At 45.4% G+C, this 27,599-nt stretch overlaps 1 protein-coding gene across 2 annotated transcripts in view; it reads left to right on the forward strand.

Moving 5' to 3' along the window:
* The window catches only part of EPHB1 (EPH receptor B1), a 408,729-nt gene that overhangs the window by 358,035 nt on the left and 23,095 nt on the right, over positions 1–27,599 (forward strand). For both annotated transcript variants that reach the window (XM_031439520.2, XM_010975520.3), the window contains one exon: positions 5,659–5,874. In XM_031439520.2, coding sequence (XP_031295380.1) covers positions 5,659–5,874 — 216 coding nt within the window. The remainder of the gene's footprint in view (positions 1–5,658; positions 5,875–27,599) is intronic.

Genomic DNA, 27,599 nt, shown 5'->3' on the forward strand with positions numbered 1-27,599 from the left:
CCTTGAGGGTATGGGTTATGCTTTGTGTTTTGAGACCCCAGCACCTGGCACAGTGAGTACCTGGTAAATGCGAGCTGAATGAAGAGCATACAAGACCATTTCTGGAGCAGAAGCGTGTGGGCGTGCGTGGCAGGAGAGCTGGGGCGTCCTGAGTGTACGTGGTCCTTGTGGCCAGACCTCTCTTGTCAGGGCCGGGCACGGACCGTGCTTTCCTCTGGGCACTCCTTTGTGAGCAAGGGTGTCATGAAGACAGCCAGCGAGAAGTGAATAGAAGGCCATGTTAGCCGAAAAAGGCTTTTCTTGAACCAGCATCCAGACCCTTTCAGAAGGCATTTATTTCCTACGAGTCACCTGTCTGTGCTTCACAGAGCCACACGACATGACCTGGGGACTGTGATCAGACTCTCTCCCCAGAACATGCAAGGGAACATGAAGATTTCATTCTCAGGAGCCGACAGAAAGTCCAAACCCGGCACACCGCTGCTCTGCACGGGCCGATTTCTATGTGGGGGAGGGGAGGCAGGACCAGGGGGCAGGCTGGATGGCAGTGTTTTTCATGATGATGTGGCCCACGCAGTGGGGGAAAAGCCGAGGGCAAGAGAGGCACACAGGGAAGGAAAGGCTGGCAGGAAGGGGCGGCCGGAGCAGGCAGCGCCAGGAGGTGAGGGAAATGCAGCGTCTCTGCTCCCCGCGCGGCGTGGAGGCAGGTAATCTATAAATCTAATTTCAGCCTTACTACCAAACCCTGGAGCCTAGCAGCATTAATTGATGTATCTGCTGCTTGATAAAATTGAAAAGTGGGTCATCAGTTCAGTTCTGCAGGGTCCATCTTCTGGGAGGTAGTATAATTTTAGGATCACCATTCAGAGAAGCGAAGAAAAGGGTTAGTCTTCCATTTGTGCACCTGTTCCCTCCCCCCTACACATCCCACTGGACATGGCGGCTTTGAAGACTGGCCACAGCTCCAGCTCCCGGTCAGTATCTCAGAGGACCTGGGAATCAGGTGTCCAGTGAACACACTGCACAGGGGTTCTCACAGCCCGCTCATCACTGCTCTCCCATTGCAGGACTTTGAATCTACATTCTGTAGGGATTGGAAACACTGTTATCTTTAACCACACATTCAGTGGGTTCATCATATCCTTTTTTTTTTTTTTTTTTTAAGGTCTGTGCCGTGGATTAGGTAGCATGCAAATCCATAATTAAATATTTCCTTCTTGGGGCTCTGATTCAGGGACTCAATCTTGTAGCTCTTCCGTAATCTTAGGAACAAGCCTTGAAGCCCTCCTCCGTGTCTTATGCCTCAGCCAAGAAGGTCAGTGTGCTCCTTAAAGCCTTCATGGCTAAAGCTTGGCTTTGTGGTTATTGTTGGTTCATTCACGGATGGTCATAACCAGAAGACTCTTGGAAGTTACTGAGCAATGTCAAATGGGGACTTTTACCATGCATGGGAAGCCCATTCATGGACTGGAGTTAGGGATCAGCAACCCAGTTGTCAGGAAGAGGACACTATACTGGGAGTCCTGAGAGCAAGGTCCTGCTTTGGGCTCTGCTGTGAGTCACCCTGTGGCCTTGAGCAAATCCATTAACTCAATTTCCCATCTATAAACTAAAGGCATTGAACTAGATGATTTTGAAAGGGCTCTTTCAGGTAAAAAAAAAAAAAAAATCTATGAGTCATTCTCTTCAAACAAATCAAATAAGGGTTTCATTTCCCGAAGTGGGTTCGTCAATGAAAGTTGAAATACCTAAATCCTTCCAGTCTAATAAAAGGGCCAGCAAGTGGCTTCAGTGAATTTACAGAAAAGCTATTTCAGCAGAAAGCACTTCATGAAGGGAAGAAAGTTTAAATCACTCCACCTAGCCTGTATTTCTTCTGTGTGCTGTGTTTTCACCATGTGCTCAGCGCAGGAAACAGATCCTCTCTCAGAGTTCTAAAAAAATGTGGGGGTTTTTTTCGTCTTGTTTATCTTTGTGTGTTGATGCTCGTATCTCTGGAAGTTCTTTTGGGGGCATTTATACCAATGAGCTGACCGTGAAACAGCTGAACTTGTCAGAAAATCATAATGTGTTTGTATCTTTAAATTTAACCAAGATTATGAACACAACACGTATGACTTTGTCTTATCATGATACGTGATTTCCCTGCTGATCCTAAAGAAAATGTGTTGTAGAGTCAGCATATTCCAGAGGAAAAGGCACTGGTCAGGGATTAGAAAAGATACAGATAAGAGTGGTCTGTTTGTGGTACATGTCTATACTTTGTTTCTATGGCTGTGGCAGACATCATTAATCAATCACAGATCTTCTTCCTACAAAGCTTATACACAGACTTCTCCACACAGCATTTGAGGCAGCCATTGCCAATTGATGAAAGATGGAATGTCAGTGGAGAAGCAATTTGGTATTTGAGCTTAGATTCTTGTTATAAGTCAAAATCACACAGAGTGATTTAAGGCTGATCACTTAAACTTTCTGGGCTTCCTTTATCTTCTCTATAAAAAAAAGTAATATTGCCTGCCTTGCCTACTCCACAGGACTGTTTTTAAGCATGGAAACATATTCCATGAATTATGACTTGCTATTCAAAAGTCAGGGAAGGGAAGAAATCACTGTTCATAGATTAATTAAGTCAAACTTCACGCTGGCATCATTATGTCCTATTACAGTTAGGGTGGGGGTGGTTATTACAGAAACCAACCTGTTGAGCTCAGAATACACTGTGAACTAGGCTCTCAGAGGGCCATGATCCAAGGATGCCTTCCCCACACACCCAGGAAGCCAGAGGGAACCTACATCCCAGCCTGAATTGTTCTCCATCTCTTGCCAGGCATCTGGGGTACATGGGAGAGCTGACTCGTGAGATGTCATGGCCTTGCTGTTAATTCCAGCAATCGATGCTGCTGTCTTAGTATTCTCGGGGCAGTGAGCTAAGCCTTCACAGGTATTGTCTCATTTAACCTTGAATCCAAAATCTTAGGAAGAATGGGCACTATGTTCTTATTTTACAGATGTGGGAATAACTTGCCCAAGGACACACAGCCAGTGAGAGACAGAGCCTGCCTCCATCCCCAGTCTGCCTGGCTCCAAAGCCTGAACTTTTAACCACTTCTTGTCCTTTGTGGACCCCAGAAACTATTAGGACGACTGATTTAAATATTAAAACAAATCAGAAAATGAAGCAGCTCAAGGAAGTCTTCAATGACTTAAAGTAGAAACACAGACACAAATCTGCAAATGTTTTCAACCCTGTTCTCTCGATGTTGTTTCCAGCTACCACCAGTGCCCTCCCCAACATCTACCTACAAGTGGGCTTCTTCAGGGAGACATTCATTTTAACCACATTGTCGTCCTCACTTAACAGAGGGAAAGTAACAAATTGAATTGAAAAAATACGACCCATGTGACTTGTGGCTGAAATCCATTTTCTAATACCCGGAAGTTGCATGACAACCTTCTGGGGAGGCAGATCCCCAGAGACCTACTTAGAAGAGTGATGTGCTGGGGAAAGCCAGCCGAGCTTCTGGAGGAGATGTTGAGTGAGGTTCATTAGTGAGAAAAATTTGCATCACTCACGGCACACCCAGGTCTGGCAGGTGGGCACCGTGTGTTGAAACCAGAGCTGAAATCAGCTCTGCACTTTCTTTTGGAGTTGGTTAGAGGAAAATATTGTGGAGAATACATTCTGGGCAGAGTGGGAGGTGGCTGAGGTTTGAGCGAGGAACAGCCTGTCTTGCCTACTCCACAGGACTGGTTTTAAGGATGAGTGCATCAAACTCAGTGTGTTCGGGGGTCCTTCTTCTGGTCAGGGGTGGGGGTCAGGAAGGAGTGGAGGGAATGTGAGTTTGCTCCACTCCTTCAACTGACTGTGGGTCATAACCAACCCCCAGGCTTGCGATCTTGTACGGGGAACAGAGGTCTTCAACAATTCACGCCATCACTGTTAGACTTTCTATGTTGGTTTTTCCCTAATAGTGTATTTTTATAACAGCTCTTTTATTTTCCCTTACTTATCTTTGCATAGAAAATACTTTTACAGGAGTGCATGCATAAACAATGTGTCGCATCCATCCCAGTGAGATAATGCATGAGGGCACTGTGGACCATCTCACAGACAGCAGGTGCTCCGTAAATGGGAACTGCTCCCACTGCTTATGCTTCCTGCATTTCACACTGGGGCATTTCACAAGGGAGGGACTGCCTTGCCCAGGGTCTGTGTTCAGCGTTAACTAGACTAGCCCCAGGGTGTCCTGCCTCCTCCCACCTCCCCCAGGTCAGAGCATCTCAGTACCTGGGCCATGCTCTACCTCCAGAACACAGCTCCCAGCCCTTTGGGGAGCAGCTGCGGCTGGTCTAGATGGGAAAACGTGTTCTTGGCAGCATAGCCCAGGGTCCACTAATGTAACCAGTGTGTGCGGAGCCCAGACTCAGGGGCTCTGGAGAGGCAGAAGGAAGGCATGGGTTCATTCACAGAAGAGCCTGTTATCTAACCACGGAGGAGGGAGGGCAGCCAGGTAAGAAGCTGTGATTAGAGAGAAGGCGGCGCTTCAGGTTGGCAGGAGGCAGGCAGCAACAGCTCCCATCCACTGGGAGGGGCCACAGGTCCGACACAGGTGGTTCTTGTCCCCTCCTGACCTCCGAGCCCTTCTGAGGCAGGTATGGTTATACCAGTGTTAAGGAAGACACCTTAAACATTTAAATTCTGGGGACAGGAAGAGACATACCAGTCGTTCATCCAGCATATGTTTATTGACCTTTTCTGTCTACATTCATGTTCTCAGCACTGAAAATGCTATGGTGACTACAGGAGAGAGGGTTCTTGTCTCTTCTTGTCTCAGAGCTTAGAATCAAGCATCAGAGACAGACAGACAGACAGACACATACACACACACACACAGCTAAAACTTTTGATATGTGCTAAGGAGGAAAAAAAGAACGTGCACTGAAAGATAGTTGTTAAGAAAGTGCTAATTATGTTTAGGGGAGGGGACCAGCTACAGAGACATCCTCTTTGAGGAAGTAACATTTAAGTGGAGATCTGAGGCGAGTAAGTGTTGATTGCGGGGGGTGGGGGGGAAGCATGTGTAAGGGCCCTGAGGCAGGAAGGGCTTGGCTTGGGAAAGGAGTGAAAGATTGCCAGTCACTGTGGCTTTAGCACAGAAGTGAGGGACAAAGTGGCATAAGGTGAGGCAGCGGCTGACTCCCATGAGGCCCCGTGGGCCACACTGAGGAGTTTGGAGCTTTTCCTTAATGCAAGGGGAAGAGCTTCAAGCCAGCGAGTGACGTGACCAGATTTATGTCTTACAAAGATGGCTCTAGCTGCCGTTAGAGGATGGATTCTACAGGAGAGGGAGAGGGCAGGCAGAGGGAGCCTGTTACAGGTGATGGATGATGATGAGTTCGTTGGAATGGTGGCAGTGGAGGTGAAGAGAAGTGGATGGATTTGAAATGAAATTTGGAGATGAAACCTACAAGGCTTGGAAAGAGAAGAGAGCTGAGCATCCAAGGAGAGAGGGATGAGGCTGGGAGTGGGGGAGGGGGTGGGAGTGGCTTAACCCAGCCCTGACAGAGGGACGAGCAGTGGGATCATGGCACCTCGGCTTCTGTTTAACCCCTGAAGCCCATCTTGACCTGGATGCTGTTGGTGTCTTATTACAGCAAAATGATGGGCAGTTCACAGTGATCCAGCTGGTGGGCATGCTCAGGGGCATCGCCGCGGGCATGAAGTACCTGGCCGAGATGAACTACGTGCACCGGGACCTGGCTGCACGGAACATTCTGGTCAACAGCAACCTGGTGTGCAAGGTGTCTGACTTTGGCCTTTCCCGCTACCTCCAGGACGACACCTCAGACCCCACCTACACCAGCTCCTTGGTGAGTCCTTCTGGGTCTTCTCAGGTTGAAGCAGGGCCTGAGTGAAAGGTGGCTGCACGTGGCAGGGCATATTGGGAGGGGCTGGGGGCTGAACTCATCTGTCCACGGGGGGAGCCAGGTGCTGGGCGGGCCATTCATCCAGGAGAAACAGTAGCAGCCATTGTCCAGGTAAGCGTTTGGGCACAGACCAGGAGGAGGGGTCGGTGTCTCCGCTGAAGCCATGCTGTTCCTTGGCCAATGCAAGAGGACATTTTGGAACAGATGACTTGGGGGAATTCGAACATCTGGACAGTGGCATCAGAGACCTCCGTCAGCCGGGAGCAGGCTCCGGTGGGGCTGAGCACTGGGTCAGCAGGTAGACTTCTGGTCCCTTTCTCTTCTCCTCCTCCCTTGCTTGCAGACGACTTTAAGTACCATCTGCACCACGAGTACTCTTAAATTTGTACTTCTCACTCGGCCTCCCCGACTACAGCCCAAGCAGCTCTAAGCATCTGTGTCCAGCTGCCTGGTTCACACCATTCGATTTAGAACTTTCCCAGGCCCAAAACAGAGCTCTGATTTACTCTCCAGTTCCCCCTCCCCAGTCTCTCCAGCTCAGTGGTTGCACCATTCAACTCATGACTGAATCCTAGGAATCAGCCCTGATTTCTCTCTGTGCCTCTCCATCCGTGTCCAATCCCTCAGCAACTCCTGTAGGTTTCTATAAACTCTGTCCCTACCTGATTCCAAAGCATCATTCTCTTTCACCTGCACTGACTGTGGCTTCCTGACTAGTCTCCCTGGTCTCCTTTTGTCTTCTGAAGGCCACTCCCAACAGTGTCCAAAGTGACTGGCCTTCCTACCTACCTACCTGCCCACCTATATTCCTTCAGCTTACAAAAATGATACGATTATTATAAAAATCAAAGCAATACACAGAAGAGGAAATGAATAACTCAGAAACTACTATTGCCCTGAAGCAGGGGTTGGTAAACATTCCCTAAAAGGCCAAAGAGTTAAGAATTCTAGGCTTTGCTGCCTAAAAGGCCAAAGGAGGGTATTATGTAGATGATTATAGAAACAGCTAAAATGTAACCCTTTAAAAAATGGATGAACACCATTCTTAGCCCGTGCACTGTAAAAAACCAGGTCACCCACCAGATTTGGTACCCAAGCCGTAGTTTACTGACCCCTGCACTAAAGCATCAGTTTCAACAGTTAGATGTGTCAGCTTTCAGGTTCTTCTCTTTGTTCAGAATACTGGAAAAGTTTTCTTTCACAAAAATAGGATCATACTGCGCCTGTTACTTGCTGTCTTGTGTGTCTCTTGGGCGTCCTTCCTCCAGGTTGCTGCTCTGAAAATTTGTAAATCTTCTCACTCCACCAGGGAGCTGTGGTGCCTGTCTTTCAACAGCTCACCAGCAATGGGAGTAATCAGTATTTAAAAATTTGCTAATCCAAAAATGAATAATGAGACCTCATTTTGTTTTAATTTGTATTTTCAACTGACTGCTAGAGATATTACCGTCTTTTTACACAGTTTCTGGGATTCATGTTTCCTCCTTGGTTAATTATCTGTACATGTCTTTACCTATTTTTTATATTGGGTTATTATTTTCTGGTTTCTTAGAAATTGACAGGAATTCTTTTTATATTAGAGATGTTAACCCTTTGCCTGACTTATCTGATGCAATTGTTCCTCCACCTTTTTTTGATACAAAAAATACAATTTTTTTGGATTCAAAGGAATACAATTGTCCTTTTGATATTGTTTATGATAGCCTTTGGGTTGCAAAAGTGGTTAATATTCATTTAGTCAAAAATATCTATCTTCTCCCCTACTTATTGAATTTTCTGGTTTATTCTAAAGTTCTTTTCACGCCAAGGTTACAAAGTGCTTTTCAAAGTTTCCTGTGCTGTTTTGGGAAGGGTTTTTGTTCTATATCTGAACAATTAGTACACCTGAAATTTATTTATTTTTCCCAAGTTTTTATTTTGAAAACTTTCAAGCATACAGAGAGCTCAATAGCATTTTGCAAAAGACCACATAGATTCTAGAATCAATACCTTGCTATGTTTGCTTTTTCATGTCAATATCCATTTAATCCATCCCTCTGTCCATTCATCACTCCATCCTGTTTTGTGGATGCATTTCCAGACAAGTTGCAGATATTAGCACATATCACCCCTGAGCGCTTCAGCATACATGTCTTTAATGAGAGCTAAATATTTGTTTATAGTTCTTTCCTTGTTTAAGGTAAAACGTGCCTATCAAGAAGTGCACAAATCTTCATTTGACTGTCCTTTCTGATTGGATTACTGCATTCTGTTGATTCTTATCTTGTGGTTGGCTTTATTCCTCTTATAACTATGTTAAGTTTAAAAAGCTAAAGCTCTAAACTGTTCTTAGAAACAATGAACAGTACATATATGTCAATTTTAAAACGGTTTTATCTCTCATTGAGTTGCTCTTCCTAGAATAAACTTTGTGTATCAACCCCCCCCAAAAAAAGTGCACAAATCGTAAGTGTACATTTACAGAGTTTTAATAAATGCATCTACCTATGCAACCCCAAATCCTATCAAGGTCCAGAACATCATCATCAGACCAGGAAGTTCTCTCATGTCCCTCCCCCGCCCCACACCCAGAGGCACCCACTGTTGTGATTTTTTTTTTCAACCATGGGTTTGTTTTGCCTGTTCCAGAACTTCACATACGTAGAATCAGGACGCTCTTCGTGTCTGCCTGCTTCCCCTTAGCAGTCTGTGTGTGAGATTCAGTCATAGTGTTGTGTGGGGAAGGAGTTTGTTCTTATTTACTGTAGCATTCCATTGCTTCCTTCTCCATTCTCTTGTTGATAGACACCAGGGCTAGTCTCAAATATGTCTCTGAACATGTGTCAGGGCGTGTATATTCTTACCCTGTTTTCATACAGGTGAATAATTGTGCCATCATTTATTAATGATAGTTTCCATGTTTTATTGAATCACATGTCATCCTTGTCATATATTAAGTTCCTTATATCAACTATGCTTTGAGTCTCAATTCTGCTCCATTGATTTATTTCTTCTTATGCCTAACCATAGTGTTCTGATTATAACAAGCTTATCAAAAGTTTTACTATCTATATTGTTCTAATTATAATAATTTTAGCAAGAGTTTTACTGTTTAGGTAAAGTTATTCCTTCTTCTTCTTCTTTTTTTAAAATTTCTTGGCTCTTTTCAAGTATCTTTTCTTTCAAGTGCGATTTAAGATCACTTTGTCCAGTTCCAAAACACGCGCACACACATATACATTCACTTACAGATTTTGAATGGAACTTCAACTTTATTCTGCATTTGGAAAGACCAACATTTTAATGATCCTGAGTCACCTAAATAATAATATGAACCAAATATACAGTATGTATATGCTTTATATTGGAGGTTTCTTAGATGAAAGTTTCCCCACATTATTTTCCTGCACGCAATATTTAGATCTTTTGTTGTGGTTTTCTACGTGCTTCTTCTGAATGATAAAGCTTATAAACTCCTCAATGTAAGAGCTTTTGAGATCTTCCACATTTTATCATATTAGTCTTCACGCTTTGCCTTTTATTCAAAAGAGAAAATGATCATGTTTGTTGAATAAACAATGTACATTTCTAAAAACAGAGTTTATTCACATGAAAAATATTTATTGATCATCTACTATGTGCCAATCCTGGACCACAAGCTAGAGGCACAATGAGGATTGAAAAAAGACAGCATTATTGTTCTTACATCACTCGCAATTGAATGAGGAAACGGAAGGTTAATCAGACACAGACAAAAATAAGGGCATAATTGCCAGTTGAGATAAAAGCCCTTATGTTCTATGACAGCATGAAGAAAACAGTAAGTGAGAAAATAGTCTGACTCTGTCTAGGGAAATTAAGGAGGATGTCCAGAGGAGGAGATAGTGCTCCAGCAGAGATTTGAAGAATAAGCCATCCAAATGAATGGGGCAGATTATAGCACTGAGAAACATAAGCAGCACATACAAAGGCCCTGTGGCAAGAGGGAAGATGAAATTTTAGAGCTGCTGAGAGAAGACCCCAGTGCTTGGTATTTGGAGAGAGAAGGGGAAAGTGAGCAAGGAAGTCAGCAGCAGTTACATCATGCAGAGCCTTCCAGACCCTTGTGATGGAATTTACAGCCTTAGAGCAATGGGGGTCATTCAAGGGCTCTGTGTGTATGTGTGTGCAGAGATGGACACGCATCACCCAAAGGTGATGGATTTGCACTTTAGAAAAATAGCCTGGTTTTTCTCTGTCTTTTCCTTTCTAATCTCTTCCCTTCTTTCTCTACAAACAAAACAAAAAGACTTTCTTGGCTTTCATCCTTTTTTCTTTCACCAAAAAGCCATCTGGCAGGCCCAGTCAAAGTAGATGTCCTGAGTTAGGGAGGCAAGCCCTAGGAGGGATCGAGACCAACGTGTGAGGCGGCTGGAAACCCAGCCAGTTTGGGAGATTAGCTATATACAGGGATATTGAGAAACATATTGGGATAATGGGAGCTTTTGGAAAAGAAGGTTCAAATATGGAAAGCATGAAAGCTAGAATGAATTACGTGATATTGAATTGGAATTGGAGGTATCAGTGTGAACTTGTGGTTTTCAATATATAAAGAGATAGAGAAATAAATATGAGGGGAGAGTGCCTCAACGCAATGGCACCTGTGTAGCAAAGAGGTCACCGGGCACTCAGATCTCGGATTCTATATTCTCTTCTATACTAAAAGCAATCAGAGCTCATTAGAGAAATGACCCCTTCCTGGGTCACTGGGGAAGGGAAGGATGAGACGATCAGTACATATTTTTGTGCTAGAAAGTATGCAAAAAATATACAGTGATTTTAACAGATTATAACCTATTGAATAAGATAGGAATGAAGGAGTCCACACTGATATGAATATAAATGAATTAAAGAAATAAAGAAAAGATAAAGATTTCCCCAAATAGTGTAAAGAATGACATTATTAGAAAATCACTATTTGGCGACCATCAGATTAATAGTTAAGAAACATCAATGGACGCTAATGCTTGGGGTGAAACTGAGGAGAGAAACAAGATTTTACATAGCCTCAAAGTATCTCCCCCCAAAATATTTATTACAAAAGGGAGACAGTAACCTTACAGAGATGTCTGGAAATGCCATCTGAATCAAATGATTAGCCTTCACACCACCAATGACAAGATAAGCAGACATCATGTGCCCCTTGAGAGGATGCGGTGAAAGAACACGGTATTTGAGATACTCTGCTCAAAATGTGTAACTTAGGTCTTATCATGAAGAAACATCAGAACAACTAAAATTGAGATACATTCTGTTAAATGCCTAACTTATGATCTTAGCATTTCAAGGTCATGAATGTTAAGGAGACTGGCAATTGCTCCAGATTGAAGGGCATTAGAAAGGCATAAATACTGGGTAATACATGTGACTCCTAAAGAGGCATTTCTATGATGATTGTTAAAAGTTGGAATGGAGTGTCTGGGTGAGGAGTGGGTAGGCATTGTTTGTAGTATTCTTGAAACTTTTCTAGAGGTTGAAACTGTCTCAAAATAAAATATTTAAAAAAAAATTTACCCTGGCTGACATGTGGAGAACGGATGGGAGAAGCAACAGTAGAAGTAAGATGTGTCAGGAAGCCGTGGGGCAATGGGGGTGCATGAAGCTCAGAGGGATCAGGAAGAAACATGGAAAACATTGATAGTAGGTGATGCTTATGGGTGAGGGTGAGAGAGGTTCAAGGATGACACCTGTACCTGGCCTGTGCCTCTGGATGGATGATGGTGCCATTCTCTGAGAAGGGGGATGCTGGAAAGGAACTGATTAGAAGAATAGAAGGATTGAGAGTAAATTGTGGGTTTCATTTAAAACAGTGTTTCTCAAATTTTGGTGGGTACCACATTTACCTGGAGAGCTAATAAGGAACCCAGAGGCACAGACTCATTGAAGTAGAATAGGGTCTGGGCCTTTGCATTGATCCAAGATTTGCCAGGTGGTTTCTGATACAAAATTTTGAAAGACACTTGCTTAGAACATTTTGATGCTTATGTGCTGGTAGGATATCTAAGCAGAGCTCCTGAGTAGGCAGCTGGATATACAGGTTTGGAGCATAGAGAAGTCCAAATGAAGATACATGTTTCAGAGTCTTTACATGGGTGAGGGGTAAATATACTTGACTTGGGAGAGGATAGAGTGGGCAAAGGACTTCATTCTGAGCATGAAGAAACCCAACGTTGAGCAATACAGATGTATATAAAGTAGGAGGCGTGGATGCCCAGCTGTCCCTTCCTTCCAGAGAGGCAATTACTGAGAATTTGTTGTAACTCCTACCCCTCCATTTTGCAGAGCAGGGATCCGAGGCCCAGAGAGGTCAAATGAGTCAGTCTGTCACATAGCTTGTGGGCGCAGCTTTGGCCCTTCAATCCAGGTGTCTGCACTCCGAGTCCAGCACCCAGGACATCTGGGCTCCCTCCTGGCCCGACAGTGTGCCTGACTCCCTCCCCAACTTGGGTCATTTGTGATGTCCCAGAAAGCCTATTTCTGTCTTTTTTCCCCCTTTCCTCCCAAAGACCCAGCAAAGGGTTGTCTTTAGAGTCCAAGTCAGCTGTCATCTTTGTCAACTGGTTCTGCTGGCCTTCAGGTGATGCACACGGAGGCCAGGCCATGTTGCACCCCCCACAACCCATCTCCAGACAGAGGTGGGCAGGCTATTAACTTTCATTTGTCTATTGATTTTTTTCAGCTCTACTTCTTTACATTTTTTATGGTTACTCTAGAATGTAAATATATAAACCCCATACACATATATAATGTTTTATATATACAGGTTTGCATTATATATATGTATAAAGATAGTAAGAGGAAAATGTTATATACTTACTCGAAATAGTTACTGTTTCTCCTGCTCTTCCTTCATTCTTTAAGATCCAAGGATTCCTTCAGTCTGAATAACTTCCTTTAGTATCTCTTGTCATGCAGGTCTTCAGACAATATATTCTCTAAGTTTTCCTTTATTAGAGAAATGTCTATATTTTGCATTCATTCATGAAAGATATTTTTGTTGGACATACAAGTCCAGGTTTGTACATTTTTTTTTCTTTCAGCATTTTAGAGATGTTGTTTCATTGTCTTCTGGTTTCCATGGTTTCTGATGAGGAGTCCCACAGTTATTTGAATCATTGTTCTGAGATAGATACAGACATAGATATAAAGATATAGTGATTTTTCTCTGGTCACTTTCAAGATTTCCTCATTATCTTTGGTTTTTAGCTTGACTATGATGTGCCTGACTGTGCTTTTTTTCCCCCAGTTTGTCTTGTTTGAGATTCTCTAAGCTGCTTAAATCTGTAAATCTATGTCTTTCACTATTTTGCGGGGATTTTTCAGCTACACTTCTTCAAATATTATTTCCTGTCCCTTTTTCCCTCCTCCCTCCTACCATTACCTTTGTGTAGATCTTGAGAAATTGTCCCACAGGTTCCTGAGGCTTTGTTCATTATTTTCCCCATTTTTTCTCTTTCCCTCAGATCTATGTTTAAATTCATTGATTCTTTTCATTTGCCATCTCCATTCTGCTAAAAAAAAAAAAGGCCTTCAAGAGACTTTTTTCTGATCTTGTATATTTTAGCTCTATTTTTTTTGTAATCTTCTTTTAATACTTTCTAATTCTCAGCTGAGTTGTCTTATCTTTTTATTCATCATAAGCATATTGTCCTTTATGTCATTGAACACAGCCATAATAATTGCTATTATAAGTCTGGGTCATCCTCAGGTTGGCATCTTTTTTTCCTATAAAAGTGGGTCACATATCTCTGGCTTTTTGTAGGTCTAGTAGTTTTGGATTACATATGTTGTGAATGTGATGTAGAGACTCCAAATTCTGTTACATTGATCCAAAGAGTGTTGATGTTTTTGATTTAGCAGGAAATTATCATGTTACACTCAACCTGTCATGTCTGCACTGGGCAACAGTGCAGATTTCCGTTTCTGTGGTTTTCAGTCTATCTTATACTTGCCAGAAGCTTAGGAAAAGTTCACACTCAGATTTTGGGATTCTCTTTCCCTGGGTCTCCAGGGATGTGATTTCCCCGGCTCTCCAGGGATGTGATTTCCCCCAACTCTCCAAGAGCCCTAATTACTCAGGACTCCTTCCCTTGGTTACTCCAGCCAGAAAGATGGTGGATTTTTCAATTAAGAATTTTTGCCACTGAGTGGACTGCAGTGACAGCTGCCCCCAGGGTAAAACTGCAAAAGGTAAAACTCACCTCGTGCTGCTCAGTTTCTGGAACCTTCAGGTCGTTTTTTTCCTTTCTTTTCGTTCCTTTTCTCTTCTCTTGTATTTTGTTGTTATTTGCAGGAAAGTCCATCTGTTAGAAGCATATTCCTCCACCCCAAAAGTGGAGCCTTCAGCTTATTACCCTTAAGCAGCAGTTCCATAAAACAGCCCTTAAGACTGATCTGTTCTGTCTTCAGTCCCCTATTTCATGCGGTTCTTTCAAGGTCTTTTAAACACCATCATCTTCTAATACATCTCGTTTTACTTTATAAGTGAAGACCTCATGAATAGCTATTAAAGTTTTCTAGTTTTTCCTACCAAGCCCTCAGCCTTCATCTCTTACTCTGTCTTGATTCTCCGCCGTGCTTTCCCCCAGGTTTTCCTTCTCTGTGTTAGATTGCTATTTCTAGCCCCAGGAGCATTTCCTTCCCATCTAGCTCCTGGAATAATGAACAGATAGATTTTGCTTCTTTGTGCTTTCTTATGATCGGGAGAAACCCACTCAACTGCTCCTGACATTCCAGAGGGACAGGTCAATGAGCAGGGCTGGGCTCTAACACCTGTACAGTTTACACAGCTCCCTTTTTTTAGCAGGTATATTTCTGAATACTGTTGTGAGTGTTCAACAGAACATTCCCATGTGTCTTAGTTTGTGCAGGCAGCTATAATAAAATATCATGGACTAGGTGGCTTAAACATCAGACATTGATTTCTCACAGTTCTACAAAACTGGAGGCTGGGAAGTCCGAGATCAAGGTGCTGGCCAATTTGGTTCCTGGTGAAGGCCCTCTTACTGGCTTGCAGAGGGCTGCCTTCTTGCTGTGTGTTTACATGGCAGACAGAGAAAGAGGTGGAGACAGAGACAGAGAACAATCAAGCTCTGGTCTCTCTTCTTCTTCCTGTAAGGACGCTAATCCCATTATGGGGGCCCCACCCTCATGACCTCCTCTAAACCCAGTTACCTCCCAAATGCCCTTCCTCCAGATACCATCACATTGGGGGTTAGCACTTTAATACATGAATTTTGAGAGGACGCACACATTCAGTCCATGACGCTGTGCTTATGTTACGGACCAGTTCACAGTGTTTGACTTCACAGGTCGCATTCTGGTTATTACCAGTCCTGTCTCCTGTTACCAAGAGGAAAAAAGGCACCTATATCAGGGAAAGTGCCATACCTCTGGTTCACTCTTTGCATCTGGGGTTCATGTATGCATTCACAAGCCTGACCTTCACCCTTTCACAGCTCACATTGGTGGATGGAGCCCCAGGAGGAACCCGCAAACCCTCTCTGAAAAGCAGCTTTCTGCTGGCTAAGTCAAAGCCCTGCTTCAGCATGCCTTGCTTTCTTTTCTGATCAGTAGGGAGAGGCCCCATCCAGTCCCTTTGTGAGCAAAATCCTCCCTTCTTAGTATTCAGCCAGGTTCCTTCTGCTAAAGTAGTGTCAACTCTCCCATCCTTCAGAGCCCCAGGCTGCCTATCTAAGAAGTCTCCGGCCTGGCCCGAGCTTCCCGCAGCCCTGCTCCCTGCAGGCCTCCCTGTTTTATCAGGATGTGCACTCGGTCTTCTAGGCGCCTCATATGTCCCCCAGCCCCTTCCCCCAGCCCCTTCCTCTTTGCTCCTCCTGCTGCTCAGTCCTCTGGTCTCAGCCCCCGTCTGGGCTCCTCCCACACCCGGTGATTTTCTTGTTTTTTTTTTCCTGCCCCCTCTGAGGCTCACTTCCTCCCAAGCCTGCTGCCCCTCCCTTCTCCCTGCTTTCTCTCTTCTGCTTGTCTGCAGACACTCACTGCCCTGCTCTTTCCCCCTCCTTGAGCCTCCAACAGAGCTGCTTCTTGGGCATCTGCCCCTCCTGGCAGGAGGCAGAAGCCATCTTCTCAGGCGAGTTGCCAGCTACGCCTGGTCGGTCCTCAGTCTCTGTCCTTCCCAGCTCCTCCTGACATGCTGGGCGGCCTGTTACCACCCTCATTTCCCACGATGACTGCCTGGACCAGCTCCGGAGCAGCTTAGCTGTTCCCCTTCCTCCAGAATCGGCCCCTTCTGCATCAGATTCGTTTCCTGAGCTGCTCTGGGGCACTGGACACGGAGAGGGTCCATCCCCCCCAGGGAACAAGGGGCAGCCTGTCCCCCAGGGCGAGCTCTGTGGGCACCTGGCCCTGTGGCTCTTTCTGAACCTGCTGGGGAAATCAGACCTGCTCCGCACGTGCTCGGCAGAGGCCCTCGTTCCCCTGTGATGAATTTCAGTCACCCCGTCACCATGGAGGCAAGGCCCTCGTCTCATCTTCCCCCATAATTCCATGAATTATCGGCTCAGCTGCAGCCTCCAGCCTCACCGGGAGTGAGCATCCATTCTAGCCACGATCGATTCCCTGCTGAAGTCTGCAGGGCCTTTCCTTTCACACAAAAAAATGTGACCTTTACTCCATGAGATGATGCTGCCCGTGTCTTCAGCAATGTGGGCTGAGAAGGTGGCAAAAAGATCCTCTCCAGAACTCTGTCCCGCTCTGGTGTGGCAAAATAGTTCTTTGACCTTGGAGGGGAGAACGCAGGACTTGGATTCCAAACATGCTCTATAAACTTGGCCTTCGGTCTCCTCACCCATAAGGTGGGATTTGTAAGAATTGTGCGATTCCTAAGACCCGCTGTGATAAACCGGAAACAATCCCTGATCAAGTCCCGCCCAGGTCTCAGCGCCCGTGGCTGTTGTGATTGCCGCCGCCACGGGTGCGTCCCCGGCCTCAGAATCCACACCTCGTGGCAAGAGCCACCCAGTATACATACTCAGAGCTAACTGGTAGAAAAGATTGTGACTTGCTCTCTTCCTAGTCGCCCTAAAAAAGAAAACAGAAAGCCGAGAGCTTCCAGGAGCCCAGGAAAAGCTGTTGTTCACAAAGGAAAACTGACAGGCTCACATGGAAGAATTTTTGAAGAACTTCTCAGGAGAGAAGAGGGGAAAAGGCAACTGCGATGACCGTGTCAGTTGAAACCCACAGTTCTCGCACATTCCTGGGCCCCAGAACCCCTGGAGTGTTAGGAAAGCTCAGCTTTGTGGGTCCCCCCACCCCAGAATTTCTGATCGGTAGGTCTGAGGTGGTCCAGGAACGTGCATTTCACACAGAAACCGAGGTAATTCTGATGTCACCGGTCCTGGACCGCCCTTGAACTTGAAGAATGACTGCATTGAAACTATTTGAGGGAGCATAAATTTACTCATAAACCTGTGTTGCGAGAAATGTCAGTTATTTTTCAAAAATCGAAGTAAATCTGACACTGAGTCCCCATGCTGTCAGACTAGAGGAGAAAATGTGTGTTCAGTCATCCTAGAATTCCTCCTCTCTCCCCAAGCCCAGGAGAGTACGCAGTCCTGGGGCCACACTTAGGCCCTGCGTCTTTGCAGGGCCTGGGGGCCCTATGCCTCTGGGCCAGCCTCCCCTCTGCCTGAGGAGGCAGGGAGGGCACAGTTCCAGTAGGTGTCCAGACCACAGAGCCCCAGACCAGCGTCTGCCTCCAGGTCTTGGGAACCTCTATCTGGTCCTGCCACTTTGGTCCTCTTAATAACCCATTTCCCAGAATCTGAACACCTCCCCATCCATCAGCTCTTTGAGGGGAAAAAAAAAAAGCTGATTAAATCAACATTGGAGATGGGGGTTGGTATTAAGGAGTTGGGGAAAGATCGACCATCACCCTCAGTCTTATGATTCTTCTATATCGTAGCATCAAACAAATGCAAATTAACACCTCAGTCATTTTCACTGACATGGTTATCAGTGAACTGGCTGCTCAGTAAACTGGAGTTCAGCTCAGAGAGGGTCTCTTGCATTTCGTTTGCTTAGCCTCCATCTCCTATAAGAAAATAAGGACTTAAGAAAGAAGGTAGTTTGGGGTATCTGAGGGGCTCACCCATACCTGGGATGGAGAGCCTTTTTCCTCCAGGACGTTCCTTCAGAGACTTTCAAAGAGGGCATCCACAGAAAGAAGATCAGAGGGGTCAGAGCCTCGACCTTAGGGGCGCTCCCCCTTCCCCAGGCCAAGTCCTGAGCCTGGCCTGCACAGGAGAAAGGGATGCCATGGTCTGAGACTTTCCTTGGCTTCGACACACCTGGGAGGAGGGGCAGACTTGGATCACTGTTCCCTGAACCAGCAGGGACCCAGGGCAGAACTGGGAACACCACTGTCTTCCTGTCCAGGCTGCCCAGACTTTCTGTACCACTAGGAGCCAGCAATGCTCGTGTGTGACAAAATGGTTAGGCGGACTCTGCGAACTTTCCCTAAAGTCTGTGAGCGTCTTTCCACCAGCATCATGCACATAGCGGGCACACACAGGTCTAGTGCAGGACACACACATAGATACACAAAACACAGAGACACACGCACCCAGGGCCACGTGGAGACAGACACCTGCAGACATAAACCTTCCCAACCGCTGCAGGGCAAGGGCCAGGCTTTTCCTTTTGTTACTGCTCAGAAGTGAGTCCCACTGCTAGAGCAGTCTGTTTTAGACTTTTGTTTTTTCTTTTCCTATAATGCCCTTAATATTTAAAAGATGCAAAGAAAGCAGAAAATGATCTCAAAGATAATCTTGCAAGCTTTCAGGAAAGCGCCCCCTCTGTCTGCACTTGGCAACTCCACATTCAGAAGTTTCTACTGAACAGATGCATCCCTCAGATCCCCGCTGGCTTGGGCCAGGGCTAGAATCGTGGTCTTTCCGGATGAGAAAGGCTTGCTGGCTTTCTGTCCCTCGACCCCAGGCCCAGTTTCACTTCTCCCCACCACTCTTGGTGGCTTTTACATTTAAATCACACTTCTCTTCCCCGCCCATTCTGTGGCTTCCCTCCCGAGGCCGTTTTCAAATTATGATTTCTCCCTCTTCTTTCCATCTCTGAGCAGGGGTAACAGGCGCTCTCTTGGGTGGACAGGAAAGTGCAGGGGAATGAAGATAGTAGAGAAAAGGAGGGGGAGCCCCTTAAATTGCAGCCAGAATAAAACCAAGTCAGGTCCCCTGGACATTCTCCTGCAGTGTTAATTAAGCTGAGGGAGGAATGATTCAAATGCCGCCCCCCACGCCCTGCCGCGCTCACACCGTGCTTCCTCAGGCAGCTCGGCCTCCCCTTTCCAATGACACCTCTCTCCAGATCACTTTGTCATCGGATGCTCAGTTAGGGACATCAGGCCCTGACTGAAATGCCCTTTTGAAAAAGATTCAGTGTAATTATTATGAGTAAGTCCAGTGTATTATTAGCATGAGTGGGATCGGCATGGGATTTCAGATCCCGAGCCAGCTCGTACCCTGGGGATCAGAGCAAAGCCCCGGTCGGGTTTCTTGGCCAGCGCATCTCCACTCTGAGCCCGGTGTGTGGAGTCAGACAGGCAGAGCCCTCCTTCCTGTGTGCCTGTCAGCATGCCTGTCACCACCCAGGAGGGCTGGCCACCTGGGTGCAGGTCCACGCAGTGCCTCTACCAGCCATTCTCAGCTAACACACATTTATTAAACACCTACTATGCACAAAGCACAGCAATGAACAAATTTGAATGAACAATTTCTGAGCTCCTTGAATTTCCTTCCTAGCAAAAATGATGGACATTAAACAACGAATGCAGTTAACTCTGTAATTACAATCGTCAGGTGCTCTGGAGAAACGTGTATGGAGTATCAATCACATACCCTGAGGAAGGAACATCTGGGCTGAAACTCAGAGATGGAGAAGCGTTCATTAGGGAAAGAGGGCAGCCAGTGCCCCGTGCACTGGACACAGACGCTGCTTCCTAGGTGAGAGCAGAGTGCGGAGGCGAGGAGGGTGTCAGGGATCAGAGAGAAGCCACTGCCCAGGAGGAAAAGCTTTCAAAGGGGATGTTGCAAGAAATGGCAAGAAGTGAGCCAGCATCAAGGGACAGGACTGTGTGAGCAGTGTGGGTGGGATCACCCTGTGAACCTCAGGGGAGGGGTAGGAAGAGAAGAACCAGAAGTGAGACCCCAGACACGGGTCCTCAGGGAACGGACAGGGCAGCCCCAGGAAGAAATGGAGGATTGAACTGTGAGGGCGCCTGGTTCTAAGTGCTCCTAGCAGAGGGTGAAGCCAGGTTTCAGCTTCTCAACTGAGGTCCCAAAGAGAGTTGGTCAAGAAAGTCAATGACCCAATCAATCAAGGATCATTGATTTCTCGCAAGAGCCAAGGACCTCTGCTAGAGAAGGAAATTAAATGTTATTTACATTAAATATGTTGATTGGCAGTGGTATCTGTAAATCATTCACTAAGATGTAAGCTTACTTTCCTGATTGGGTGCTTAGTAAATAAAAGTTTGGAACCTTAGCTTAGAGAAGAGAAAGATGGCTTTTAGCTGAGATGAGAGAAGGGGGTGGAGGAGATTCCCAGATGAGTTAGATGCGAACTGGGCAATAAAACTGGGCATCTGAAAGGCACTCAGTAACTGCTTATAGGGTGGGATGGATGGAAGGATGGATGGGTGGGTAGGTGAATAAGGTTATAAGGGCTCAGAGAGAGGGTTTTCCAGAAAGAGGTAACAGTTTGATCAGAATGGAAGAGGTCAGAAAGTGGTGTGCTTGCAGGCTGTAAACAGGCTGGTTTAGGGAAGAGGGTGTACAGGCCAATAAAATCACGGTGCGTTAGCCCTTAAAGGGCCCTGTTATCAGTTGAATTGTGTTCCCCACACAAAAAGTTACACTGAAGTTCTAACCCTGTACCTGTGAGTGTGACTTTATTTGGAAACAGGGTCTTTGGAGATACAATCAAGCTAGGATGAGGTCACACTGGATTAGGGTGGGCCCTAAATCGAGTGACTGGTGTCCCTCTAAGGAGGAGATTCTGGAGTCTTGGCAAATCTCCCTCTAGTTCTGCAAGCATCCTCTGCATCATGAGAGAAGTTGATCCAGAGGGTGGAGGTGCCCATCGGAGGAGCCAGCTTAATTGGGCCTTCAGGACCTGATAGGGCTTGACCCATGTGCCCTGCAGAAGGCAGAGCCTCCTCCCGAAAACAAGCCTCGACATGTAGCAAATCTTTAAAAGGGAAGGTGTTTATCCAAGAAAGCGAAACCAGGCCCTTCAGTTCAGCCCTCCGAGAGCCCACAGGAACAAGTGATTTTCTGAAGACCCCAGTAGCTCAAAACCCGCATTATCAAGGCAGGGCATATTACAGCTCCTCTGGGAGAGCTGAACCTACAAATCTGAAGGCAGCCAAGAAACTCTCTCCCAGAGTCGTTTACAGATCCGGAGGTAAAAGGAAGAGCGAGTCAGTGTATGCAGGCGAGCAGGAGAGCGCGGACTGAGGCAGGGGCGGGAGGATTCTGATCAAAGGCCACTCTGCAGGTGCTCCAGCCATGGGGGGGGGGGTGTGGGGAGGATTTTAGAGGTGAAGATTTTATTTTGATCCTCCCACAAAAGCAATCAAGTAAGCCCTTCCCCTGCGAGAGAGCGAGAGAGTCCAAAACAGGAAAGGAAGCTTTTCAGCGAAAAGATCCATGTAGACTTGGACTAATACTGCTCACTTAGAGAGCGCGTGCCATCTGGGTGTTTGATAAAAAGGGGAAAAAAAAAAAAGGCATAAAGAAAAGTTCAAAGCCCGTGGATTCAGCTTGTGAACTGCAAGCTGCTCGCCTCCCCTCCTGGCCAGCTCTTTTTTTCTTGGAGGCGGATATTTTTCCTCTTGGTCAGAGGGACCTGTCAGGTCTTCGTTCATTTATTCTCTCACTGGCCGAGGAGCTGAGTGAGGAGCAGCGCGGGGAGGTGACCCAGGTGACAAGAGCCAGGCTGACCTCCTACTCATGAACCTCCTGAGGGTTTTCTATTACGATGCAAAGCCTCAGCCCACTTGCCTGGGCCAGGAGCTTCGCGCCTGAAGCTCCAGAAGCTCCAGGAGCTTCGCGCCTTGCTGCTCTGTGCCAGACGGGGCAAGACCCCTGCTCGTGTCCACGCGCATTTTCTTACTTTGTGTCTGTCAGAGGTGGTGGATTGTTTGAGGCGCACACCCCAGGGCTCTGGCCCATGGGTTAGCTAGGAATGGCCATGGGACCCTGACCTTAGGCCTCATCACTTTTGAAAACTTCTCCTTTGGAATGGAATTTGGCACATTCCAGGAGTCACAGAGGACGGCAGAAAAACCAGGGAGAACCCACCCCAAACTGCCAAGCAGTGTGAGTTCATGTGCTTCTAAACCAGCATCACCAATAAAACGGCACGAGATGGCTTCGTAGTTAGATATTCTACCCTGAAAAATTAGAAAGGTAAGGGTTTGGCCAGGAAATGCTGGGGCAGGAGGCGGTGGGAGTGGAGTGAAAGGGGGAGCAAAACCCTGAGCGGGGAGGCTGATTCCGTAGTATCCCTTTAAGATAGTTTATGTTCCTCCTAAACTAATTTTTCCCCTATTATACCATGCTATGGTTCTATTGCTCTAAAATAATGATTAGTGTTCTACAATAATTCTCAGTATTAGAAAATTATTTTAGTAAATAATACATCATCATCATTTAAAACCCATTATTCAATCTTTTTTGTTGTTTATCTGTATTGGCTTTTGATACACATTTTCCTACCAGTCATCATTATCTTCAATAACAAACACACTGAACTCATTCTTTCTTTGCTTTATTTTTCAATGTTTTCATCACATTTCAAATCATGTAGCATAACTCGATCCAATAGCTCTAATGACAGACAATTCAATGCAAAGAACTTCACAATAGGTAATTCTGAAGGGTGGTCCCTTAGCATTTAGAAGGACAAAGCTGGTTTTTGAGCCAGAAAACATGGTTTGAGTTGCTGGCTCTGCCAATTGTTGGGGTAAAAGTTACTTTACCTCTTTGAGGCTCTGTTCATTATTTGTTGGATGGGAATAGGGTATTCTACTTGATCTGTATCACATGACTATTGTAAAGATCAAAGGAAAAATATTGTATTCAAAGTGCTTTAATAAATTTCTACATGCCTATAAAATGTAACAAAAGAAGTTACTATAAAAGCTGATGACCTAGAATAAATTATTCTGGATCTTGGTAATACACTTTTACCTGATTTGGGGAGAAAAAATCTGTTCCAATAATACATGACATGCCAAATGTAATTAGCAATGAATGGGACTAGTTCCATCCTGTTAATAAGGCAAGTAGTGGGATCTTGCATTAAAATCTAATCAATATAATATATGTATACATAAAGAGCACAAACTTGGATGGCAGTGAGACTGAAATATAAATCTCATTCTGTTAATATATTACATAACCTGGGTGAGGTATTTACTTCCTGAGCCTCAGTTTTCTAATCTGTGAAACGGGAATAAGAACCTACCTCTTAGTAAGACTGTGAAAATTAGATGATATTAAATATGTGAAGTGCTCAGCAGAGCAGTTGGCACCCAGTGGATACTTGATAAATGCCCATTTGCTCTCTTCTCCCCTGAAGTTCCTTATAACAATGGGGATGGAGATATAGCCAGTTCTCTTACGGTGCCTATTTCTTCAATGAAAACTCACTCAATAGACGGCTGGTAAGTGAGGGAATGATGTCAGTATAATGAGGAAGTTCTGCAGTTCTCGTATGATCTTTCCCCAGGATAGTTGTGTCGTAAAGCCATCAGGGGCAAGGTTTCTTAACAATTAAAGAGAAAGCCATAGCATCATAAGAAGACCTTAAGAAAACTTAAAAGTTGAACATTGACAGAAAGGCCTTCCCTTAGTGCAGACAATGGCTGGTTTAGTGGTTTCCAGCACCCACTGTTCTCCACTGTTTTCTGGTGAAGCTGAAAGCAAAGCTGAGCAGACTGTGGAAGCATTTCCTCTATGTTAAACTAGATTTTCTTGACGAAGACATCTATACTCTGGGTCAGATTTTTAATTTTAATGAAGCTGATCTTTATGCAATAGGAAAGCCCCCAGGACCTCTATCTCCAAAAAGAGGCACAAAATCCAGGATTTTTGTTACAAAGGAGTGACTGACTGGTACACTGGTCCAAATGCAGGTTTTAATTTACCTGTGCTGCCGTTTTTATTAGGATTGTTGTGTTTTTGTTACATTTTGAGCGGTCTTCCTCAAACACATTTTTTCCCCGTAGTCTCTGTTATTTTATTGTGCAATTTTTCAGAGTAGGGTTTTCATTTTCAATATATATATATGGCATTAGAGCAGAACAGCCTGTATTGGGAAATGAGTGCACTCAGTCACCTACAGGAAGCATGCTGCTTCAGGCATAATAAATAGTTGAACCGTCAGTAGATCTGACCATCTAAGACAAGGAATATTTTTAGAATTTTTAATGAAATCAAAATTAAAGCAATTATGTTAGAATGTATGTATGAATCAAAGGAAGGAACAATGTGAGTCACTAGAATGCTTTTCACCCCATGTGGTCGATTATGCCAGCTTCACATCCTAGGGTTTATAGAAATTGGGCTGGGGCACTGCTGGGGTGATGGGGAGACCGGGCCAGGCTCCAGACCATGGCCAAGCATCACCCCCAGCAGCTCCCCTCTTCTGTTTTAATTGAAGTTTTACTAAGGTTTCCTTTCAGGCAAGGGAAGTACAGTATTTGAAGACTCTAGGTCATCAGATGTGATGACAGTGGGTCATGTTATGTGGTCAATATTTCTATTCCACAAATCATGCTTTTTCCAGGCCTGGAAGAGCCTCTACAGACCATGCCCAATATTGGTCTTTAAGGAAGATTCAGGGAAATTTTATAATATTTTAGGAGCTTCAAAGTGAGGCTCTTGTCCATATTACATTTTCCTCACTGCCCACATTTGAGGCCATGATAGACATGCTTGGGGTGCTCCTCACTGGCGCCTCTGGAAGGACAACTTCAAAAGGAAGTACATTGTTTGGTCAAAAAACTCCTTTAGATATTCAATCAGTTAAAAAGGAGATTTTTAAGAGCTTTTTATTTAGATAACATTTCCCCCCTAAATTTAGTGAAGATGTCTAGACCATGAATACGATTCTTAATTTTGTCCAAACCAACCTCTATGAGAAGTACCTGCCTTCCCGGACCTGCGGTCCAGAGTTGGGTCTTAGTCCTCATGTCTCTTCCGTCTCCTTGAGCTCCAGTCTGGAATATTTCCACTGTCTTTCTTTGTCTTTGATGACATTAACATATATCTATACATATATATTTTAAGAATATATCACTTTTTTATTATTAAATAGAACATTCTTCCTTTGAGGTTTTTCTGGTGTTCCTCACAATCAAATTCAGGTTCTACATTCTTGGTCATAATCTCACATAAGTGGTGTGTGTCCTTTCTAGGGTATCACAGCTCAAGACGCATGATGTCCATCCACCCCTTGTGGGAGTTACTGGTTTTGATCACCCAGTGGAGGTTTTCTCCAAGTTCTCCAATGTATATTTACATGCAGTATATATTACATTTTTTTCCACTTATGACTGATAAGACAGCCTTTGTGAATATCCTGTTCTTCATCAAAACCCTGCATCCCTAGTTTTAGCATCCACTGATGATTCTTGTCTGAACCAGTCTGTATTATCATGGCTGCTAAATGACGTTTTTCCAACTCTAGCCACCAGGCCAGCACTTGTCATTGACAAGAAAATATGTTTGGATAATAGTTCTATAACCCAATCAAATGTTCCTTTGTCCTGCTTGGAAAGTCAACCTGATAACATTCTGAAGATCACATTCTGGATGATTTTTGCCCAGGAACTTTGGGAATGACCTTTAGCCAAAGATATTAGGATTCTCCTCTGTTCCCAAGTTGCCAACCCCTGTTTAAGGCAGTGACCTTTCAGACTGCTCTTGTCCCATCACTGTCTACTCTGCACACACCTTTGATGGAAATCGTCTGATTTACTTTAGGGGAGGGCAGAAGAGGAAGGAAGCAGACAAGCCCCAATCTGTCCCATAGATACGCTGGCTCATTAATTCCTGCTTCTCTGCCTCGTGCCTGCTCTGCTCCAGAGCTAGGATACCCTGCTCTCCATCTATCCTAGTCTCACCCATCCTTTGCCACAGGTAGTAAAATACAGCCCTGGAGGGCCCAGAAATGAACGTCTAAGAGGTCTCAGGGGATACTGAAATGTTCCAGCAGGATGTCAAACACCTGGGAGGCTCCCCTGGGAGAGCCCAGATGAGCAGGTTCTGCTTACTGTGTGCAGAGGTCACAGATCTTGGGAATTTCTCAGGACTTCTCTTGACCTGTGATTGAGGATTATCTCCTGAACCTGTTGGGCTCCTACTAAACAGTGAACATGGGTTCCCCGGCCTTGGGAGACCATGTATCTGGTGGAAATGGGAACTGTTTTTGAGAGGTTCACAGTTCACCAGCCACAGATAAAATGGGTTCTGAACACTCTTGAAAATAATGAGTCTTGGACTTCAGCAGGAGATGCTCCCATGACTCTCACAATTCCAGAATGTTCTGGAGCAGAGGCCCTGCAGTTCTAGGCAGAGCTTCAAGTCTATGGCAAGATTAGGAAAGCCCTAAGTCTGGTGAGTGAGGCTGGTGATAGCAACCACTGAGCACCACAGTGAGAGGGTCAAGTCCAGGGTTGGAGGAACAGACGCTGATGGGAAGAACCCAGCTGCCTTTGGGACAGCCATACGGTAAACCCATCCCCGAGCTCCTGTGGGCCCAAGCAGGACAGACAGGAAGTCAAAGATTGAGGGGTTTAGGCCCACCAACTTGGGGGAAAGCTAAGTCTAGGAATGTGGGTTGTCTCCAGGAGTTGCTTTTCTAAGGAATGGGAAAACATAGCATAAATCCCAAAGTAGATCAGAAAACAGAGATTAGTCCAGAGAAAGGAAAGATAAGATGCAAGCAGCATTGACTAAAGTCGAAATCAAGCTGGGGTCCCAGCACATCCCAAGCCTGGGTTCTGTAGGGCCTGCCTAGGTAGGTCAACAGATTCTGAGGCCAAAAGAATGAGAGATTGGGAGCAACCATCTGCAACTCGGCCCAAGGTCCAGCCTCCGACATGCTCTTAACGCTACTCTTAAAGCGTGTACCTGCTTTCACGTCAGTGCCCTCCTCCAGGCTGTTCTGTGGCCCCTCAGAGCCTCTGTCACATGCCTCGTGGTCTCACTCAGCTCCTCCTTCATCTCTCCAATAGCTGGCCTGGCTTCTTCCTCTTTTATCACAGCATTCCTGAGCTTTTGTGTGCAGCTCAGTGTTTGTGGAGTGAATTAAGAAATTCATTAGCAAGTGACGCACATGTCCCTGGAGATCTGGCCAGTGTTGAATGGAGCAGGAGCCTGAGTACCCAGGGAGCCATGTGGCTGTCCCAAGGCAACTGGGCTCTTCACAGCGGGAGGAAGATACCTTTCAGTTCCTGCCCTTCCAACTTGGACTTGACCCTTCCCTGTGGCTCTTAGGGGCTGGTATCACCAGCCCCACCCACCAGACTTGTACCCATCATAACCCCCACTCCCTCCCCTCACACCTGGGGAGGATGGATCCCAGAGGTGGCAGGGAGAAGGGGC

Source organism: Camelus dromedarius, chromosome 2 (assembly GCF_036321535.1).
Source record: "Camelus dromedarius isolate mCamDro1 chromosome 2, mCamDro1.pat, whole genome shotgun sequence".
Lineage (NCBI taxonomy): Eukaryota > Metazoa > Chordata > Mammalia > Artiodactyla > Camelidae > Camelus > Camelus dromedarius.